Here is a 22,648-nt window from a genome sequence, read left to right as displayed (position 1 = left end):
CAGGGGCCTCCCAGGATTTTTTCCCCCCAGCGGGGGGGGGGGGGGGGGACCAGGGGAGGTTGGCTGGCTCATGGAGGTTGGCTGTGGGAGCACACTGACCACCAGGGGGAAGCTCCTGCATTGAACGTCTGCCCCCTGGTGGTCAGTGCACATCATAGCAACTGGTTGACCAATCCTTCTGGTCATAGTGTCACAGCAACTGGTTGACCGATTATACTGGTCGCTTAGGCTTTTATATATAGAGACTAGAGGCCCAGTGCCGGGGGGAGGGGCCCCTGGTGGTTGGTGGGCCGGCCCCGCCCCTGATCAGGGTAGGGGAACTGATCGAGGGCATGTCCAGCTGGCAGAAGGGGCTGAGGGGGGTTGGCAGACCGGCCCCGCCCTCTGATCAAATTCCTGGTCGAGGAGACAATTTGCCTATCAGCCTTTTATTATATAGGATTTTAATGCTGATAATTGCAGATATCCCCCTCCCACCCCTTTAGTCACCTCTACCTATCCCCATACCCCCTCTCTCTTGGCCTTTACCAAACTATTGTCCGTGTCCATGGGGTATGCATATATGTACTTGAGCTAATCCCTTCACCTTCTTTATTCAGCCCACCCTCCCCACCCCCAACTCAGGCACTGGACAGTCTGTTCCATGTATCCATACTTCTGGTTCTATTTTGTTTGGCAGTTTATTTTATTCATTATATTCCACATATTAGTGAGATCATATAATATTTATTTTTGACTGGCTAATTTTGCTTAGCATAATACTCTCCAGGTCCATCCATGCTGTCACAAAGGGTAAGAGATCCTTCTTTTTTATAGCTGCACAGTACTCCATTGTGTAAATGTACCATAACTTTTTTATCTACACATCTGCTGATGGGCACCTGGGCTGTTTCCAGATCTTGGCTATAGTAAATAATGCTGCTATAAACATAAGGATGAGTATATTTCTTCTGATTGGTGTTTTGGGATTAAGAGTAAGCTAATCTTATCTGAATATTACACTACTTGAATATCTGAAGCAAGCAACCAGAAGGATCAGAAAATGATGAAATTTAACTTTATTATATATATGCTCCATTCCAATGAAGGTATCAGATTCAAAAATGACTTACCCTTTGAGCTCTTTCTTTTAAATCTTGATCTTGAGCTAAAAATGATTCCAGTTTTTTCTGGACATCAATAAGTTTTTCTGGATTGATTCTTTATAACAAAAACATAAAGGTCAAACTAAGACATCTCAATTTTGGAAATTAAAAATAGTACACAGCATTTTCCTCTTTTCCTCAGTACTTTTAAATTTATAACATTATTTCTCATTTATGAGCCAGATTAGACTGAAATTACTAGACAGAAATTTGACTCTCTTGCATATTAATAATGCAGGAAAAAGAAATGAAAGTTAAAGATCTCTAAACATCCCATGCTGAATAAGTGAAAGACACTAAGGTTAATAGTACAATGAGCATTTGTAACTTAATTCTATAAAGTTAGAAAGTAGCCTTTTATGGGAGATGATGGGTCATCACTGAAATGGAATAAATGAAATTTAATGTCATTTGTGTATTTCCATTTTCAGTCAAATATCACAAAACCAACTTCAAATAAACAAGTCAACAAAGGATATTATCGTTTTCCTTATCTGGATATTAGGCACAATATAAAAGAATGTTACTTAACTCTGCCCAGGTAGGCTACAGGAATAAATGAAATTCTTATAAGAGTATGGGTTTCACAAAAGAAATCCCACTTGTTTTCTTGATTTTTAGACTGAATCACTTTGTTCCTGCAAGTCTGAGGTGGTGACAGATGGTAGTAGATGAGGTGGTTTTACTTAGTTTGTTTTTTAATTATAGAAAATTTCAAAATACACAAAGGTAGATAACTTTTACTCAGATTCAACAATTACCAAATCAGCCAATCTTATTTCATCTAACCTCCTTCCCACTCCTGCCCCCAATTAAACAACCTTCCCAACTGTTTTCCCCCAAATAAACGCTAAGGTGTTTCAAGGACTCCAATACAAGTGAGCTTCTGTTCAGTTCTGCTAACACTCAATATAAATATCTTCAATGATAGGGAAATAGAATCCTCTGAAATAGACAAACAACCTTAAAAAATGGCATCCAAGAGACTTAATCCTTTCAACCATCAATGTCTCCTGAAGCTAACAAGTTCTATTTTTCATCTTATTTTCTCCACTAACAGTCTTCTGTAAAAGTTAAAAACAAATAAGTCACAAACCAAACAGCAGAATAGATTAGAAGGAGGAGTGAATTGGGCACACATAAGTAAGCATAACAATGTCATGCCTTCGTTACCCTGATAATCCCATCATCACACCAGTTGTCTTACTTGATTTCCTTCACAGGCACTTTCCTCTGGAGGAGCTGCTGCACCATCCCTTTCTCTTCTGAGGGCAGCAAAATTAGTAAAGCTTCCCCATCCTCTTTATACCTAAACAAAAAAAAAACAAAATCTCTTCCACATCGATGCAGTCTGCATTTTTTATTTTAACAGTTTGATGAACAGATAACATGGAAGCAAGTTCACCTAATCTATATATATCAAAGCCTAGCAACCGACTAGCAGAACGAACAGAATGACTGGTCAACCAGTCGCTATGACGCGCACTGACCACCAGGGGCAGCCGCTAGCACGCCCAGCGTGAGGCCGAGTCTCTGCACCTATCAAATACCTGAGACAATCCAGACTCTGGCCTGACCCCACCAGCTGATGCAAGCCCTCTAAGGTGTGTTCTAGAAAGAGCATAGGTGGATGGCAAGAGGGGACGTGACTGTTGACCCCCCGGGAAGGCTGTCCTCATGGCTGAGGATCCTGGAGCACGGCTGCCCTGAACATCCCCGATGGTGTCACTGACCTGGCATCATATATCAAGGACATTCATCAAGTGGCTTTGGGGTGCAAAGCTTTCTGTCAGGTTCCTCCAGGACAGAGAACACACCTTTACCCAAGACATTACCCTGAAATATCAGCTCAGACTAATTTCCTCATTCCGCAGCCACTCAGAGGATGGGTCCACAGCTGCTTGGCTGACCAGGATGAGCGGTGCTCCAAGGGCAGGCCAACCCCCGCAGACTACACCCCCCAAACCAGTGCACGGATGTGTGCACTAGGCCTCTAGTCTATCTACACTAATAAAAGAGAAACATGGTAATTAGCATACGACCGCTACCCTTTTCATTGGCTAATCAGTGAGTATATGCAAATTAACTGACAAGCAAGATGGCGGCCGGCAGCCATGCACTGAAGCAAACAGGGAGGCTTGCTTGCTCCAGTGACTGGCGGACTCCAACGTTCCCCGCCTGCCGCTGCCGGCCTCTGACTTGGCAGTTTGAAACATTGTAACAAATATAGAAGCTAAACAAACCCCTAGAAACCACCTTTCAGCCGCCGGGCTCTCAGAGCTGGAGTTATACATTGTTTTGATTATAGAACGCAAACAAACCAGATACCTGCTTTCAGCAGCGGAAGCCTCAGAGCTAGAGCCAGAGCTAAAGCTGGCTCAGAATAAAAAAAAAAAAAAGAAAAGAAAAAAAGGAGTGGTTGGGAGCTTTAGTCAATCGCCAGCCTGAAAGCAGCCCTCAGCCCCTCACCCAGACTGGCCAGGCACCCCAGTGGGGACCCCCACCCTGAAGGGTGTGTGACCAGCTGCAAACAGCCATCATCCCCTCATCCAGGCTGGCCAGGCACCCCAGTGGGGACCCCCACCCTGATCCAGGACACCCTTCAGGGCAAACGAGCCAGCCCCCAGGCCTCTATCCTATATAGTAAAAGGATAATATGCCTCCCAGCACCGGGATCAGCCAAACCCCCTGATCGCCCTGCGACTCTGTGTGTGACAGGGTGCGGCGTCCCAACCCCCTGATCGGCCCTGCTCTGTGTGTGACAGGGTACGGAGCCCCAACCTCCCCATCGGCCCTGCCCTGAGTGTGACAGTGGCGGCGCCCCAACCCCCTGATTGGCCCTGCTCTGTGCGTGACAGGGGGTGGCGCCACAACCTCCCCCATCAACCCTGCCTTGAGTGTGACAGGGGGCGGTGCCCCAACCCCCCAATCCGCCCTGCTCTGTGCATGACAGGGGGCGGCGCCCCAACTCCCCAATCAGCCCTGCTCTGAGCCCGGACCAGGGGTTGCACCTAGGGATTGGGCCTGCCCTTCTGCCACCCAGGAGCAGGCCTAAGCCAGCTAGGGATTGGGCCTGCCCTTCTGCCACCCAGGAGCAGGCCTAAGCCAGCAGGTCGTTATCTCCCGAGGGTCCCAGACTGCGAGAGGGCACAGGATGGGCTGAGGGACCCCCTCCCTTCCCTCCCGAGTGCACAAATTTTTGTGCACCGGGCCTCTAGTATATATATAAAAGCCTAAGTGACCGAATGACCGAACAACCAGTCGACCAATCGCTATGACACGCACTGACCACCAGAGGAAAGATGTTCAATGCAGGAGCTGCCGCCTGGGGGTCAGGGCGCTCCCACAGTGGGAGCGTCGCTCAGCTGACTATTGGGTGCCAGACGCTGGGCTCATGGCTGGAAAGCACAGCTGTGGCATCCTGAGCCTCTCCCGCCTCCACGGTAGCATACTACCAAGTGGTGGCAGCAGCGGCAGGTGCAGCGGGGCCAGGATGAGCAGGAGCGGCAGGGCACCCGGCCCAGGCTCAGGCTCAGGCTCCTCCCTGGCCACCTGCTGCTTCGCACACTACTACATCCCTCGGGGGATGTCGGACTGCCCCAAGGGGTCCTGGATTGTGACAGGGCGCAGGTCAGGCTGAGGGACCCCGCCGGTGCACGATTCTGTGCACAGGGCCTCTAGTTAGTAAATATTAGGAATATCATTTTTTAAAATAATTATTGTTGAAAGTATTACAAATATCCCCTTCCCCCCAACTCATTGACACCCTCATCAGCCCCTGCCCCTCACCCCAAGCCTTCACCAACCTATTGACTGTGTCCATTGGTTATGCATATATGCATACAAGGTCTTTGGTTGATTATCTCCCACCCACCCAACCTCCACCACCTTCCTTCTGATATTCTGCACTCTGTTCCATGCTTCCATGTCTCTGAATCCACTCCATTCATCAGTTTATTTTGTTACTTAGATTTCACATGAGTGCAATCATGTGATACCTGTCTTTCTCTGAATGACTTATTTCACTTAGCATGATACTCTCCAGATCCCTCCATGCTGTCATGAAGGATAAGAGATCTTTTTACTGCTGCATAGTATTCCATGGTATAAATGTACCACGGCTTTTTTATCCACTCATCTACTGATGGGCACTTACTTGGGCTGTTTCTAGATCTTAGCTATTGTAAATCATGCTGGTATGAACATAGAGGTGCATACATATATTTCTTAGAATATATTCCTAGAAGTGAGATCACTGAGGCAAATGGCAGTCCCATATTTAAATTTTTTAGGACACTCCATACAGTTTTCCATAGTGGCTACACCAATCTGCATTCCCACCAGCAGTGCACAAGGGTTTCCTTTCCTCCACATCGTCGCCAGCACTTGTCATTTGTTGATTTGTTGATGGTAACCATTCTGACAGGTGTGAGGTGATACCTCATTGTCGTTTTAATTTGCATCTCTCTGATGATCAGTGACTTTGAGTATTTTTTCATGTCTCTTGGCCATCTGTATGTCCACTTTGGAGAAGTATCTATTTAGGTCCTTTGCCCATATTTTAATTGGAATGTTTGTCTTCCTTTTGTTAAGTTGTATGAGTTCCCTATATATTTTGGATATTAACCCTTTATCAGATGTATCATTGCCAAATATGTTCTCCCATACAGTGGGCTCCCTTTTCACTTTGTTAATGGTTTCTTTTGCTGTGCAAAAACTTTTTATTTTGATGTAGTCCCATTTGTTTTTCTCCTTAGCTTCCTTTGCCCTAGGAGATGTATTGGTAATCATATTGCTATGAGAGATGACTGAGATTTTGCTGCCTATGGCTTCTTCTAGGATTTTCATGGTTTCCTGACTTACATTTAAGTCTTTTACCCATTTTGAGTTTATTCTGGTGTATGGTATAAGTTGAGGAATACCTTTTTTTTTTTTTAATTTCTGTGACACCAAAAAAACTGGGACTCTGAATACCTTTTTCAAATTTTCCTCACTAGCTAGAATTCCTAGTGACTTTATGGCTATACTACAATAGAAGATCTAGATACTAAGAAACAAATCAATTAAAAAGATTTTTTTTTAATCCTCACTCAAGGATATGTTTGGAGGAGCAAAGGGAGGGAAAAGGGGAATGAGAGAAAAAGGGAGGAAAGAAGGGAGGGAAGATGGGAAGGAGGGAGGGAGGGAGATCGATTGCCTCCCATTAATGTCCCAACTGGGATTGAACCCAAAATCACTCATGGGACAATGATCTAACCAACTGTGCCACCTGGCCAGGGTTAAAAAGAATTTCTTAAATAGCTCTACACCTATAGCAAGGAGACAATTTCTCATTTAAGGCACTAGAATACTGTAATAAAATTAGTCATTTAATAAACATGGAACCCAGTACATTAAGGAAATCTAATCACCTTCCTAGGGATTTGGCTAATTAGAAATGTATCTCTACCCAGTGAAAAACTTGCCTCCAATTCATGTACTTCTTCTTCCTTACCTAGTAACATCTTATTTCGTGCTATACCATAATAAATTTCTACATAAACTGGCCAAAAGGCACCCACAGTTACTTAAGCTTCTTGTACTACTTACTTGACTACAGATTTCGCTGATACTTTAGTGTCAGCTATTACATGCAAGCAGTAAGACAGAATGCAATTGGGTATTTATGGAAATTTTTTAAAGACCCAAAAGAAAAAGTAATCTCAAAGCATTCCCTTCAGGTTTTCTTCCATAAAATAAGAAGGCAAGTTTTTACAGTTAACCAAATAAACAATTTACTGAGAAACTGTGGCAGGAATAAACTGAAGAACACAAAGAAATAGAAGATGAATATCCCTATCTTCAGTGATATAACAATCCAGTTAACTAGAAAACACACACACACACACACACACACACACACACACACACAAACACACACACAAACGCAAAATTTTAAAAGCCCCCAAATGGTAAATGAGTGTCAAAGAACTACCACAGGCAATAAATGCCATGAACTCAGAAGTGAAAAGAGACCAGTCAGGGTTAGCCAGAGAAAAACAGAAGCATAGCAGATGGACTCTGAGGTGGGCCCTGAAAACAGAAAGAAAAAAGCTAAGGAATCCCAAAGGGGGAGAATGGCATGAACAAAGGGACAGAAACTGGAAAATATGAAGCAAACTTAAAGAGAAATTCAAGCAAAGCCAGTACATGTAAGTAAATAGCAGGAAAGGTTGCTAGGAAGATACATTAGAGTCTGGTTTGGTTTGGGAGAATTCTTGGATGCCTCTGTAGAGAGAGACTGAATACCATCGTATGTAAGCAGAACTTTATCACTGAACACTGGAGGGAAAACTGACTTTGTTGGCTTATTATTCTGTAATACAAAGACTGAAGGGCAATTTTACATCAAATGTTAACTTCAAAACTCCACTTCAACATGTAAGGTGAAACTCCAGGGTAATACCTTTACAGAAGTATGTGCGAGTATATCTTTATGTGTACACAGACACATAGAAAAGTATAAAATAAATCAAAACTGTTAAGAGTTTTAAGTTAACTGATAAATTTTTTAAAATTAGGGGCTACTATATGCCAGGCATTGAAATAGAGTGACAAAACAGACATAGTGCTGGCCATCACAGAACTAAAAGACCACTACAGACATTAAAACCAGTGAGTTTGAGTGGTATGAGTGCCACTGCAAACATACAGGAAGCCATGAGAATTTATAATAGAAAGCTCTATTGAATGTGGTGTAGGAGTCAAGAAAACCTACCTATGGAAATGACTCTATAAGCTGAGACCTAAAAAACAATTAGAAATTAATCAAATATTATGGAGAGTCAATTTTCCAGGGGCAAAAGGCAGCAATTGAGAGAGTCAAGTTTTATCTTCTTCATGCTTATTTGCTTTTTCTAGGTTTTCTAATTGCATGAGTATTAAACAGGAAGAAAAAATTAAGGGTGAACATGAAGGTTTACAGTTATGAGTACGCAAAACAGTTTATTCTTATATTATTATGTATTAGTTATTGTATTACTTTTCATACGAACAACTATAAACGTGCTTTTGCCCCACTCTGTATTTACGCCTTTCACTAAGTATATTTCATAACTGAAAATCTAGTACCAAATACCTTCCTCATTGTATTTTAATATAGACTAGTATGACTCAAATGTTTCATACTCATTTCCTATGAAGAAATATGAATTTAAAGCATCTCCCTTCACAGTGTTGGACTAAACTAACTCTGAAGGCAGAAATTATTACTGTATGAAGTACTGAGGTAACAGCATGAGCAGAGACAATATCTAAGCAACATCACAACTTCTGAGACTACAAGATTTCATCAGGGACCTGGATAAGGGTCAAAAAGGACAGAGATCAGTTAATACTGGCCACTATGTAGTATACTTACTAAAATGCCCTCAAGGCAACTAGACTGGGGGTGAAGTTGATAAAAAAGCTTATTTTGTGTGGTCCAAAGAACAATCAAGAAGAAGGGATATTAGTGGGTTGAGGATAAACAACCCTTTAACATTCTATAACCAAATGCAGAGATGGAGAGAAAAATCAATAGGCCCGCGACTCTATATAGGGCCAAACTATAGCCAAGGGTAAAGAGAAAGATCTAGAACATCAAAAAGTCATCTACTAAAGGTCTCTGATCTTTAGACTGACTCATAAACAAGAATAATCTAATTATCTACATCTATCATATCTACCCATTCATGCTCCCAAGAAGAATCTGGGAGAATGAGTTATGACTAAAGTCACAAGAGAGCCATATCCAAACCTTTCAAAACTATAGCTAACATAAAAATAAAAAAAAAAATAAAAATAAAAATAAATTATATATATATATATATATATATATATATATATATATATATGCGCTACACAAGGTTAAAACAGACCACAACACTGAAATTTAGAAGAAAAAGATTCCCAAAGGAAAATGGGGAAAAATGTCAAGTTGGACCCCATAAGGCAAGCATCTAATTAAGATCACCAGCCATTTTACCTATCTTACATTACACAACTTTTTCCGGAAGCAATGGAAAGCACAAATTATCTCCCACACATCAACACCCAAAAATTTCCAGTAAGCTTCTTATTTCAAAAATAAAAGCACTTTTAAAAGAAGGCATAAGCACATTTCACTTTTTTTATGCTTACAAGAATAGTTTATTTACCCATGAGCTAGCTTTTAGATTTCAAAAGCAATATCCAAAGCCCAAGGCTAAGTATATGTATAAAGAGAAATAAATGTTCTTCATAAGAACTACATTTTAAAACTCTATATATTAAGACAAATTATTTTAAGAGACATTCTAGGCACCATATAAAAATCCCAGAATCTGAACCAACAAAAATCTCATTTTCACTATCAGTATTAATGGCATGCTACATTTATAGAACTCTTTAGAATTTACAGAGTTTCATTTTACATTAATTTGCCAAACTTAAAAGCAAGCAAACAATGAAAGAAACAAATAAAAAATAAAGTTCCTGAAATGACAAGGGGAGTGTCGGGGTGGCACACTGATCACTACATTTCAGAGACCTATCATTTCCAATTCATTGCTTTTTCAACTCTACCAGAATTCCCTCTAGAAAGAAGGATCCTCAATAGATTGATCCCGATTTTCTGCCATCAGGAAACTACCTCTACACCCTAGAGCACACTAGTATTTCTAGCCATAATAGGAGATCCAGACCTAGTAAGTCCCGATGGTAATTCTTCCATTTGAAATAATGACAATAGTTTGCCTTCTAGCCAAGAACTATTAATCCTCAATTACTCCAATTCAGATTCCCCACCACACACTCCGTTCCAGTTGAGTCTGTAAATACCCTTTGATTTTGATCATCCATACCTTTACTGATATGAGCATGATCTGGCAGGGTTCACAACCACCTAGCCACCCTCACTTCTCCAAGCTTGGTTCTCCAGGTGACTAATCATAAAATATTATATTTAGAATAATTTCATTTTTATAATTTTTAAAAAATGCACAAACATATATAAAAAATTTTCTAGGTGGTAGGATTTGGGTGTTTTATTGTCTTGCCATAGTCTAGGATTTGTATAATGAATAAGCATTACTTTTATAATAAAACAAGTTATTAAAACCAAGTAAAAAACTGTATATGCTTTTAATAATCTACATTTTTTATATCACTCTTACCTCATTAACACATCCTAGTTCTACCAATATTAGCATATTTCCTTATTCTGACCATTACCTTTGAAGACATGTATGAATTTGCCTTCCGCACCTAACATAGACATCATTTATACCTAAAATCTGGTCACTAAATATTTGGTGCATGAACAAATGTAAACGAACCACTAAGAGTTACATTAGTACAGCAATTTTCAACCATCATGACACAAGAATTTTTAAAACATGCAATCCCTATTTACTCAAGGGCACTGATGTCTTTTCCCTCAGATTGTCAAATAAAAAAATGACAAAAGCCAACACAATAGCTGTTCGGTGTGAATGAATCAAAATTGTACCTATTTTTTGCTCAGATCAGCAAAAATATATATTTTTTGGTATCCCACAGAATTTTAGTAATTAGTTTCTGTGTACCATGAGATAAGAATTGCTGTATTTAGTAGATAAAATACTGGATTTGGGGTTAAAAAAACTAATTTCAAATCCCTATTGTACTATTTATAACCCTGGGTAATGAGTCATTTTATCACTGTACATCACTTTTTTAAAAAATACATATTTTTATCGATTTCAGAGAGGAAGGGAGAGGGAGAGAGAGAGATAGAAACATCCATGATGAGAGAGAATCATGGACTGGCTGCTTCCTGCACACCCCACACTTGAGATCAAGCCCACAACCCAGGCATGTGTCCCGACCAGGAATCGAACCATGACCGCCTGGTTCCTAGGTCAACGCTCAACCACTGAGCCACACTGGCCGGGCATTTTTATCACATTTTTTTATTTATAAATTACACAATTTGAATGAGATGATCTAGGTCCTTTCAAGAGCTAAAATTCTATTCCTGCAACTACTAATATACTAATCACTGTTCTCAATACAAGTCTGATCGAGAGTTAGAGAAATGGAGACAACTGTTGGTCACACTCTGCTATTCCACAGCTCTTCACTCCTTTTCCCCCTCCCTCTATCTCCCATTCTCCTTATGCCTCGGCCTTACCTGTGGCAACCAGCCCCAACAGTTCCTGCCACTATGGGAGAATAGTGCAGCCAGGCATGCAGACAGCGAGCCATAGGCATCAGAGTCCAACTGTTCTGTTATTCCTGCTCAACATGGTACAAAGGAGAGCTTATTCCCAGATAAAAAGGGGTATCTCTGACTCAGAATATCTAAAGACTTACACTAGATTTAAAAAAGAAAAAGACAGGGAAATACCCTGGGAAAAATAAGTCATCTGCAGCTGAAGATCATGGAAACATGAACAAGTATACCACAATAGGCTCAACAATTTGACAAATGAAGTTCACCGTCAAATAACTGGAAAGAAACCAAGCTGGGCCCTGACCGGTTTGGCTCAGCGGATAGAGCGTCGGCCTGCGGACTCAAGGGTCCCAGGTTCGATTCCGGTCAAGGGCATGTACCTTGGTTGCGGGCACATCCCCAGTGGGGAGTGTGCAGGAGGCAGCTGATCGATGTTCCTCTCTCATTGATGTTTCTAACTCTCTATCCCTCTCCCTTCCTCTCTGTAAAAAATCAATAAAATATATTTAAAAAAAAAAAAAAAGGAAAAAAAAAAAAAAAGAAACCAAGCTGGTTGATGTATATTGCATAGAAAGCATCTAAAAAAATAAATAAGAACAGAGACTTATGGCATTCACAGGACAAATGTAGAAATCATTAAATATTATCAACTATCTCCAGAAAGGAAAATTTCTAAGACTGTTTTTAATAGACTTAGAGAAAAAAAAAAAAAAAACATTTTAAAGCAGTAGTGATACCACCTAAAATTATACTTTCAGGATACTGAGTTAGCTACAATTAACCCCATTTTACAGGAGCAGAAACTGAGGCTTAAAGAAATTAATAACTTTTCCAAGGATATGCAGCCATCCGATGACAGAGCCAAACCCAAGTTTCTTGACTTTTAAGAAGAGTGTTTGATCAACTATGCGATATGTGTCTCTCATATTCCAAATAAAAAAGGAAAAAATGCATATATTTTAGTACACGATCACAAATTGTAGCAAATTAAAGCTATCTACCTTCCTTCTCCAAGGATCTGGCTTTCATGAAGTCTAGAAGCCCTGAATGGGAGGAGTAAGCACTAAAGTTCATTAAGTAAAAACAGCTGCTCTGGGCACACAAAAAGAATGTGAGCTGTGTCAGAAAGACCCCAGTATAATGCCAGCCCTGGTGCTTCCTGAATGAGCTTGGAGACATTTAACCTCCTAATCTCTGAGGAAGAGTTCCCTAATAAGATCTCTTTCATAAGGCTATCATAAAGGTTAAATGAGTCCATTCATTTATTCACTCAGATATTTATTGAGTATGAGGAAGTGGCTAAGCTATAATCCAAGCATTCCCCGTGTGGATCCAGGGGAAGGGAAGTCTCCCCAGCTTCAAAAAATCCTATATAATAAAAGAGAAACATGTAAATTGACCATCCCTTCGCTATGCTCACCAGCCAATCAGGGTGAATATGCAAATTAACCCAACAAAGATGGCGGGTTAATTTGCATACACAGGCGCCAGGTGGCAAGCAGAAGCGGAGAGCCGGCAGCTTGGGGGGACATGGCTCCCTTGGTTGCTCCATCGGTCGCTCCCTTGGGGGGAACATGGCTCCCTTGGTTGCCGGGCGGAGAGCAGAGCAGGAGAGCCGGAGGCTTGGGGGGCTGTCACTCCCAGCACGGGAAGCACCAGGAATTCTGGGAATAATAGTTCTGATGGCAGCGCCAGGACCGGAAGCAGAAGCCCAGAGCGCGGGGAGCACCAGGAATGCTGGGAATCATAGTTCTGGTGGCAGACGGATCTCCTAGACCAGTGACAGCGAACCTATGACATGCGTGTCAGAGGTGACACTCGAACTCATTTTTTTTAGTTGATTTTTCTTTGTTAAATGGCATTTAAATATATAAAATAAATATCAAAAATATAAATCTTTCTTTTACTATGGTTGCAAATATCAAAAAATTTCTATATGTGACACAGCACCAGAGTTAAGTTAGGGTTTTTCAAAATGCTGACACACCGAGCTCAAAAGGTTCGCCATCACTGTCCTAAACTATGGTCTCTAAACACAATATCCTGCCAAAGGAATTTTACATGGGATGGAAACATAAAGTGAACCTAAAACACCAGAAGCAAGAAAGCCCAAAACTACTGGGCTGTGTCTAAAGGATCCAGGTAACAATTTAAAGAACCTCCTATTAACCAAGTTTGGCCTGCTTGGGAACAAACCTGGCAAATTTGCTAGTGTGAGAGTAGTCCTCAACTATGAGATGCTATTAACAGGATGTACCAGGTTTGTTGACAGTTTATGGATTCAAGAGGAAGGTCATGACGATCAGCCTTGTAATTGAGTATACCAATGGCCCTTCTGTGTAAGTGATAAGCCATACATATCACTTAAAGACTCTGAGGTTAATCTGGGCCAGAGCACACCCTGATGTGCAAGAATGGACCTGTGCACCTGTGTTGAAAGCCTCAGATCTTTTCTTGCCTCATATATACCTCGTGATTACCTTTATCCTTGAAATTATTAAAGTTTGATATTAGGTGTATTAAGCAGCTTCCAATAATCCATGCCTCCTGGTATTCACACCCTCGTACTCACCTCACCCCCTACACTTAATTGTGCTAATTTGTGTAACCCTAGGACACTACAGATACGATGGAGTGTGACTTCCGAGTCCAAGTCATAAAAGACATTGTGGTTTCCATCTTACTCTCCGTTCCCTCTCATTTGCTCTCTCTGATGAGCCAGCTGCTATGTTGTGAGAAACCCTATGAAGAGGATGACCACGTAGAAAGGAAATGAGAGGCACCTCTGACCAGTCAGTAAGAAAATGATCCTGGCAACAAGCTCGGAAAGGGGTCAATCCCCAGTTGAATCTGAAAGTGCTGTGTGACACCTTGACTGTAGCCCAACAACAACAACAAAAGATGAAACTAAGTTTTAATAGATTAAGAACATGTGATTAACCAATAGCCAGAAGACCCAGATGACCCACAGAAACCGTAACATACAGTTCTTGCTTTAAGTCACTAAATTGTAGGATAACTTGTACAGCTAATTAATATGTTAGGTAAGATCTCTAATTCATGCATCTGATTTGAGAAACTAATTGTGTTATCTCAAGTGTCTACTCTGCAAGCCCTGTGCTAGGCACTCAGAGTACATCAGTTAAGTAGACAGCCTGCCTTGCCTTTATAAAGCTTATATTCTAGTAACTAGTAAAGAGAACAAAAAGCAAATAATAAATATAAGTTAATGCTCTAATATATTTAAAAGTGTTAAGTGCTATGAAAAAAAATAAGAACCGGGTAAGAAGGAGAGGTTAGGGCAGGGTAAGAAAGACAGCCATGTGGACACTTAAAGAAAAAGCATTCCAGAGAAACATAATATATGGTCTAAGACAAAAACATGCCTGGCATGTAGGAGAAACAACAAGACCAGTATGGAGCACAGGATAATAGGAACTGGGGTTGGAAGGGGGTTGCACAGTATAAGCCCAGAAAGCCACTGGCTTTTACTCTTGAGTGAAATGGGAAGCCATCAGAGGAGCGACATGATCTTACTTGTGTTTTAAAGAGGATCACTCTGCCCGCTGTGTTGAGGACAGACAGCAGGAGAGCAAGGGGGAAATGTCTGGGAAATAATAGATTCCTAAGAAATATCAGCCCCTTTACCTACCTTGATAGCTAGACTGGTCATACTCTTCCTTATCTCCCTAATGCTTCTTTGATGCAAAATAATGGATTGATTTTGTCCTCCTTTTTTTAAGCTTTAAATTCCAGATACCAATAGACAAAGGCAGAAGGCCATGTAAGGAAGTACCAGCCTCTATAAAGGTAGAGTGGGCTGAAGATAATCTCTGTAAAGTCTAAACGAGAGGAATGAAAGAATTTTCACTAGCAAATGTTGTACCTATTTTAAACCTAAGGTACACATAGTAAGCTTCAGTAAATTAATACTCATGGAAATTGTCTTCTCACTTTTATTATTTCAATTTACAAACCAATTAAAGACATTTAAAATTTTTTCTTCATTATCTGTTCTATAAAGTACCAATATTTTCCAAAAAACAACCATCATAAACTCTTCACAAGTTATCACATTAGAAATTTAAACCACTTTCCATCTGTATATTTGCTGCCGCTGATCTCAACTATTGCCCATGAGTGTGCAATGCAAAGAACTGTCCTCTGCTGTCCCCTAGTGGACCCACCTAAATCACTCCCCACAAAATCTGAGAGCCACAAAACACAGCTAAGATAACTAAAGTGGAGCTGGAATATTGCTGGACTGGACTGCTACTCTGGACTGCTACATATATATATAGAGACTCCTATCAACTCCCAATTCCTTATATATAAAGTTACATGAAGTGCCACCTTTTACCCACAGACCCTCATTCCCCAAATGAAAGCATTTTGAAAGTGAGGAGTATCTGATGTATACCTATTTTCTATTCCTAAATCTTTATTTTCAACTGGGCTTTTTTGTAAGTGGAAGAGCCTAATTTTGTGAGTACCAAACACTGCAAGCCCTAAAGATAATCACATTTAAGAGGGAGAAAGTATCACAGGATACAGTTTTATAAAACTAGATTTGGATCCCTTGCCTCATTTGTTTCTAAAGGAGATTAACCACTATGTTAAAAGGGGTATGGATGATTAAGGAAAACAGAGGAAAATCTTTCTCAATTGCTAAAGATCAAAAGAATTTTAGACAGGTGAATAAATTAAAAATTAAAATAGAATAAGTACTTCAAGGCAACAAGTACCTGAATCATCCTTTTCACTTAGCTAAAACACAGAAAGGAAAAAGAAAACTGATTTTCCCAAACTTTATTTTGCCACAAAGCACTAACTTCATTTATCTATATTCATATGTCATCGTTCAATTCCAAAAGCAAATGCTATCTGCCAACCTGGTTTTAATTACAGCATATACACAGGATTTTAATTAATTTCAAATTTTAATTTAGCCTTTATTCAATTCAATTATCCAGGGCTCATGGCATAAGAAATTTTCTAATTATCTCTAAACCCATTAATGGCAACTTTTAAATGGCAATTTAGTCAATTTTTATTAAACTGACAAAGAAAAATAAGCATTACATATCCTAAACCTTTCCACTCACTATATATCTAAAAGTGTCAATTCAAAGTATTTTTAATTGGTTATGAAAGATCAAACAGGCTTGTACTTTAAAAATTAATGACCACAATAGAAATTGCATTATAATATAGTTTTTCAAATTAGTATTCTCTCTTAAAATACAATCAATTGTGATGCTGTTCTACCTCCTCCGCAGCTCCACAGTCATTAAGACCAATTTCATGTTCACCATGGCATGTTCAACTACATAACATTTTTTTATTTTCCTTTTTTTTTTTTATTGATTTCAGAGAGTGAGGGAGAGGGAGAGTGCAATAGAAACATCAATGACAAGAATCACTGATGGGCTGTCTCTTGCACACCCTCTATTGGGGATCTAGCCCACAACCCGGCATGTGCCCTGACCGGGAATCGAACCATGACCTCCTGGTTCATAGGTCAACACTCAACCACTGAGCCACACCAGCCAGGCTCAACTACATACATTTTTAACAACTTCTCCAGGAAATAAGAATCTGGAAATATTTGCCCTTCATCAATGTTTTCCTGATACACTAAAATGTCCAATAATCTTCATATAGGAAGAATAATTTCAAAACATTGCTAAATGTACTCTATAAAGGAATTAGTTTGCCTTGCCCATGTGAACACTAATGGCACATCTAAAAGCCTGCTTACTCCTGGTCCAATATGCTAGTGAGAGACCGGACCCAACTTTATCTACCTAGAGGCCCACAAGACCACAAAATGCAAGTGTGTACATGGGTACCTGTACAAATTCATACTTTTTACACATTCGTTGAGAATTAAACAATAGAAAAACATTCATTCCAACAACCACAACTAAAAACTTCTGAATATCTCACTATGAAAGATAATCTGAACATGTACCCAATGCATCAGACACTGAAACACAATGTACGTTCTCATAAAATGGAAAACAAGGCTGCTGTTCTACCTAGGTCACATTTACTTAGATCCCATTTAAAAAAAAAAAATGTTGTCATTCTAAGATAAGTTTGTCTAAATGTAGAAAGACATCATACACAGAACCCAGTTCTAACCCCATTGCTTATTCAAATTATCTAACTGCAATAAAATGACATACTTTGAACCCTCTAATACATAAATCCTATTTATAAAAAGTTTTACCTTTCATTCTTATACCATGCTCTCTCTTCATGGTGGTCAAAAGAAAAGCACTTAAGTGAGGAGACCTTGACGAAAGCACATGTTTAATAGACCATGGGCTGAAATTGAACCAACTGAAAAATGTTTGAACCTACTTCTTAGGCTGTAGAAGAATATGAAAAACCTTCACTTAAGCTGAAACAAACAACAGAATCAAACAAAAAGATAAAATTTCATTAAAGCCATGAGAACTGTGGACACAAAGAAATGTAAAAGTAAACACCAAAGGGACTTCATAGATAAACAAGGGACAGAAGACAATTGGGCCACTTGCTGAAGGAGATGCAGGGCAAATGGAAGAGCAAACTGCTGGAAAATGAGTCTCCACTTAGATGAGTATTCCAATCTTGGTCTAAAGACCCTGCCATCCCTGGGGAATCATTGGAAGTTCGTGGCTTAAAATTCTCAAGTGACTGTTGTTCCAGTTAGTGTCTCTTCCATCATGAAATATCAATGTCTCATTGACGTCTACATTATAAATACTCACTTATCCAGTTTTGATGAGAAAGTGGTAACAAAATGGAAAACCAAAAAAAATAGTCCATCTGTGGCTAATCATAATTAACCATAACTCTATTATGATTATTATTTTGGCTGTTTCCAATTCTTAACCATCACAAATATCAGTAAAATGAACATCTTGACTGAAACTTTTTCCTTCTCCCTATTTTCTTAAGATCAATTTCTGGATATGGAGTTACTGAGTCAAAAGGAAGAACTCTAAGACTTTTGATAAGTATTACAAAATGCTATCCAGAAAGATGCTAACCATTTACAGTTCTACCAGCAGCATACATATCCCAACTTCACTGCAACCTCAATAGCAATGACATTTGTTATTATTTTCATTCATTCAGACACCTTTCTATGCCATTTACTCCCAAATGATTATGACTTTGCTATATTCTCTTCCAGATAGTTTCCCCACCACCTGTTAGCACTTGTTCATTTTACTGATACTTGTGATGGTTAAGAATTGGAAACAGCCAAAATAATAACCATAGTAGGGTTATGATTCATTATGATTAGCCACAGATAGACTATTTCTTTGGTTTTCCACTTTGTTGCCACTTTCTTTCTCATCAAAACTGGTTAAGCGAATATTTATAATGTGGACGTCAATGAGACATTGATGTTTCATGATGGAAGAGACACTAACTGAAACAACAGTCACTTCAGATTTTTAAGCCACCAACTTTTAGTGATGCTTTTATTGGGGAGGAAGGGGGACATATTTGAAAAGGGGAGTAATTGGGAGTAGCCTCCAGCAATGTCTAATTTCCACACTAGGGGAGAAAAAAGAAAGAGAAATCTATAGCTCAAAACCACCTTGCCTCTTAGGGCCGATACCATAGAAAGTAAGAGTACAGATCTAGACTAGAGAAGTCAGACTACCTGGATTAGAATCCTGGGGCTGTGCGTCATCAAAAAATTGTTTAACTGCTCAAAGACTTAGTTTCCTCCTCTGAAAATAGATACTAAATAACAGTCCTATACCTCACTGAGGGTTCATTAGGATTCAGAGAGATGATGTTCAGTGAGCAGTTCTTGTAAAAAGTTTAGTAAGTAAATAAAGTTAGAAAAAAAACTAAAATAAGATTTTCTTTGATTTTTCGCAGCAGTAATCAAGTCTCAGCTATATTGACTTGCAACAGCTGACCAGATGTTCTCAAACTACACCATAAAAATGCCCAACTATACTCACTTACCTGAATTCTTTGTCTGCATTTCAGGGAGCACAGTTTTTTATTTAGATAGCACCAAAAGCAAAGAAATGGCCAGCACTCTTACCTGGCAGTTCTACCTGCACGGTGAATATATGTGTTGGCATCTTCAGGACAATCAAACTGAAGAACCCAATTCACGGCTGGGAAATCTGTACAGAAGGAATGTCAAGGTAGAAAATCAGTTTCAAGATCTGCCCTGCTGCACTATTTTTATTTTACAATACTACTTGCTAGGACTTTCTGTCACATTAAACTGATAGCTATAATCTGTAGACTCTTAAAAATAAAATTAATTGCATGAACCAAGAGATAATAAACACTTCTTTGACAAAGTGAGCTAAAATTAATGACAGTGTTTGAATGTGAAAATTATTTCTTATCTGACACAGTAGAGACAGACAGCTTTGTGTTACACAAATAATGAAATATCCTGATATTTAATAACCTAAAAGAACCAGTTCTCATGGGCTCCTAGTGAACCATAAAACTGGTTTCTAAATTTAAATAAAGGTTTACTTTTCCTGCTATTCCCATCTCCATTCGAATTAAGTCCCTCTCCCAATTTCCTGGCAATAATTACTCCATATATATTTCTGGCTACATAAGTTTCCGTTCATTTCCAGAGATCCTGCTCTCAACTCCTTAATGCTCATTCTCTTACTATCTTTAGTCATTTAGAAACTTTGCTATGAGGTTTTCAGACCACCTTCTATAATAGAGGAAAGGACTGAGCACTTTTAAAAAAAGATGAGAGTAACAGGATAAAGAGGTAACAAAAGGAAATCTTTAGCCCAGCCGATGTGGCTCAGTGGTGGAGTGTGGACCCATGAACCAGAAGGTCACAGTTCAATTCCGGGTCAGGGCAAATGCCTGAGATGGATTCGGGTTCAATCCCTAGTAGGGGGCATGCAGGAGGCAGCTAATCAATGATTCTTTCTCATCATTGATGCTTCTATCCCTTACTCCCTTTCCCTCCCTCTCTCTGAAATCAATAAAAATATATTTTTTAAAAGCAAATCTTGAGATAATTTCTAAACTTGACAAATTAAGAATTAACAATATAAGATTATTACTTCAAAATATAAAACTAAATGTCAAAAGAAGAAATAGCAGACTGAAATAATTGCTTTTGAAGTGAGGAGGGGTAGAGTAGAGACTGGTTTGTCTCATAACTCATTTTTACCCATATGCATATGTTGCTCATTAAAAAAGTAAAATAACTTAGAAAAAATTAAGAATAAAATAAAGTTTTAAAAAGATACTGGTGTATTCTAAAGAAATTCTTAAACATTTACATAATAGAGCTTCAGATTATTCATTGTACCTCTTTGGAATAAAAACATAAACTTAAATGTCCTTTACTCCAGGAATGGATAAATTCATGCTATGACATACTCTACAAAATACACTGGATCTTTGCACGTTAACATGGGAAGACTTTAAAAGCAAGTCATAGATTAGTTTGTTTAATATTATTGATGCAAAGTTTTTAAACACCTAAGAAAGTATATGCTATTTATGAATACATTCATCTAAACTTTTTAAAATAAACTAGAACAAAGGTTCTTGACATTTTTTTGTGCTGTATCTGAAGCCTACAGACCCTTTAAAAAAAAAATTCTTTATTCTTGAAAGGTATTACATATGTCACCTTTTTCCCCCATTGGCCCCCTCCACCCCCCGCCAGGTCTTCACCGCCCCAGTGTCTGTGTTATGGACCCTTTTTTAATGTATAAAGTAAAACGTTTAGGACTACAAAAGAAAAATTATAATAAAATATAAACATTTTCATTAAAATTTTAATATTGTACTATATACTTATTTACTAACATATTAAGTAACAACCTAGTTGTGGGTCTGATAACCACCATAATAACAAAATAAAAGAGGGTTAACAATATTTCAAGATATCTGCAAAACCAGTAATGTAAAATATTTCAACCTAGAATTCTATTCCCATCCCAACTGTCATTCAAAAAATAGGACACTGAGCCACCCTGGGGTGGCTCAATTGGTTAGTGCATTGTCCCATACATCAAAAGGTTGCAGGTTTGATTACTGGTCAGGGTACATACCTAGGCTGTGAGTTCAATCCTAGGAGGCAACCCATAGATGTTTCTCATATCCACGTTTCCCTCTCTCTCTCTTTTCCTTCCTCTCTCTCTAAAAACAATCAATAAATAAAAATATATCCTCAGGTGAGGATTAAATTAAAAAAAAAAGAATAGGACACAGATATGTAATGACTCAAAAAATTTACCTCCCATGCACCCTTTCTTAGAAAGCTATTAGAGAATGAAATTTAAAAAGAAAAAAAAATCAAGAAAGATCTTGAAAGAGAATTCCCGATGGCAAATGTGCATCAAGCTTATGAAGCAACCATTTAGATTAGAGCTGGAGACAAAAGACTCCCAGAAGAGGAAGTTTCAAGGGGGGGGGGGGGGAGACTGTTTTTGAACTGCTAGACAATTAGGCATGTGACATCTACTGGAACATTTGAGAAACATTAAAACTGGGAAACAAAACTAAGCAAATTTTAATTATTAATTCAAAGAAAAACACAAATAAAAGTACAAAAAGAAGACAATCATACTACACTACTTCCCTTATCACACTATAGTCAAAACAATGTAAATGCAAAATGTTCATTTTACCAAGTCGTGATATAACAACATAGCCTAGAGAGCTTTAAAAACACGCATACTTATCTAACTACCTCGTTACACGGGGATAAACTAATAAGATGTCTTGAGCTATCCTTTCAAGTACTCCAAGAGAAATAAAGAGACAGGAGGAAAAGGAATCATGAGAAAGACAGTTACTTAAAGTGGGTAGTATATGACCGTAAAGTAGACCTATTCTCTTCGTATATGTTTAAAATTTGCCATAATAATTAACACAGTAAAATAAAGTGATTCAAGAATTCAAATTACCACCTATTTATTCTCATCTCATTTATTCTCATCTCTAGTTTTCCCATAATTATTTCTATACCTCATTCAACCTTCACAAAGGTACCAATGTATACCACAGTGGCTTTTTGAAGGTTTACAAATCTATACTAATAAAAGGGTAATATGATAATTAGACTGGGAAACCTTCCAGGAGACCTTCTGGACAAAGCCATGGTGGCGGGGCAGAGGTAGAGGCAGTTAGGGGCCAAGAGGGGAGGGCAGTTGTCGGTGATCAGGCTGGTGGGGGGGGGGGGGGGGTTGTTGTAAGGTGATCAGGCCAGTGGGGGGGGGGGGGTATTACATAATTACTCACAAGTCAACCAAGGGGGGGGGGG

General features: G+C 39.2%; 1 protein-coding gene across 1 annotated transcript in view; it reads right to left on the bottom strand.

Annotated features, from left to right (window-relative positions):
• The window catches only part of DDX10 (DEAD-box helicase 10), a 101,748-nt gene that overhangs the window by 46,178 nt on the left and 32,922 nt on the right, over positions 1 to 22,648 (bottom strand). The window contains 3 exon segments of the mRNA XM_014466796.2: positions 1,113 to 1,200; positions 2,353 to 2,454; positions 19,424 to 19,508. Of these exon segments, the coding sequence (XP_014322282.1) occupies positions 1,113 to 1,200; positions 2,353 to 2,454; positions 19,424 to 19,508 (275 nt within the window).

Source organism: Myotis lucifugus, unplaced genomic scaffold (genome assembly GCF_000147115.1).
Source record: "Myotis lucifugus unplaced genomic scaffold, Myoluc2.0 scaffold_362, whole genome shotgun sequence".
Classification (NCBI taxonomy): domain Eukaryota; kingdom Metazoa; phylum Chordata; class Mammalia; order Chiroptera; family Vespertilionidae; genus Myotis; species Myotis lucifugus.
The sequence above is the reverse complement of the archived record's forward strand: the minus strand, read 5'-3'. Positions and strand labels throughout refer to the sequence as shown.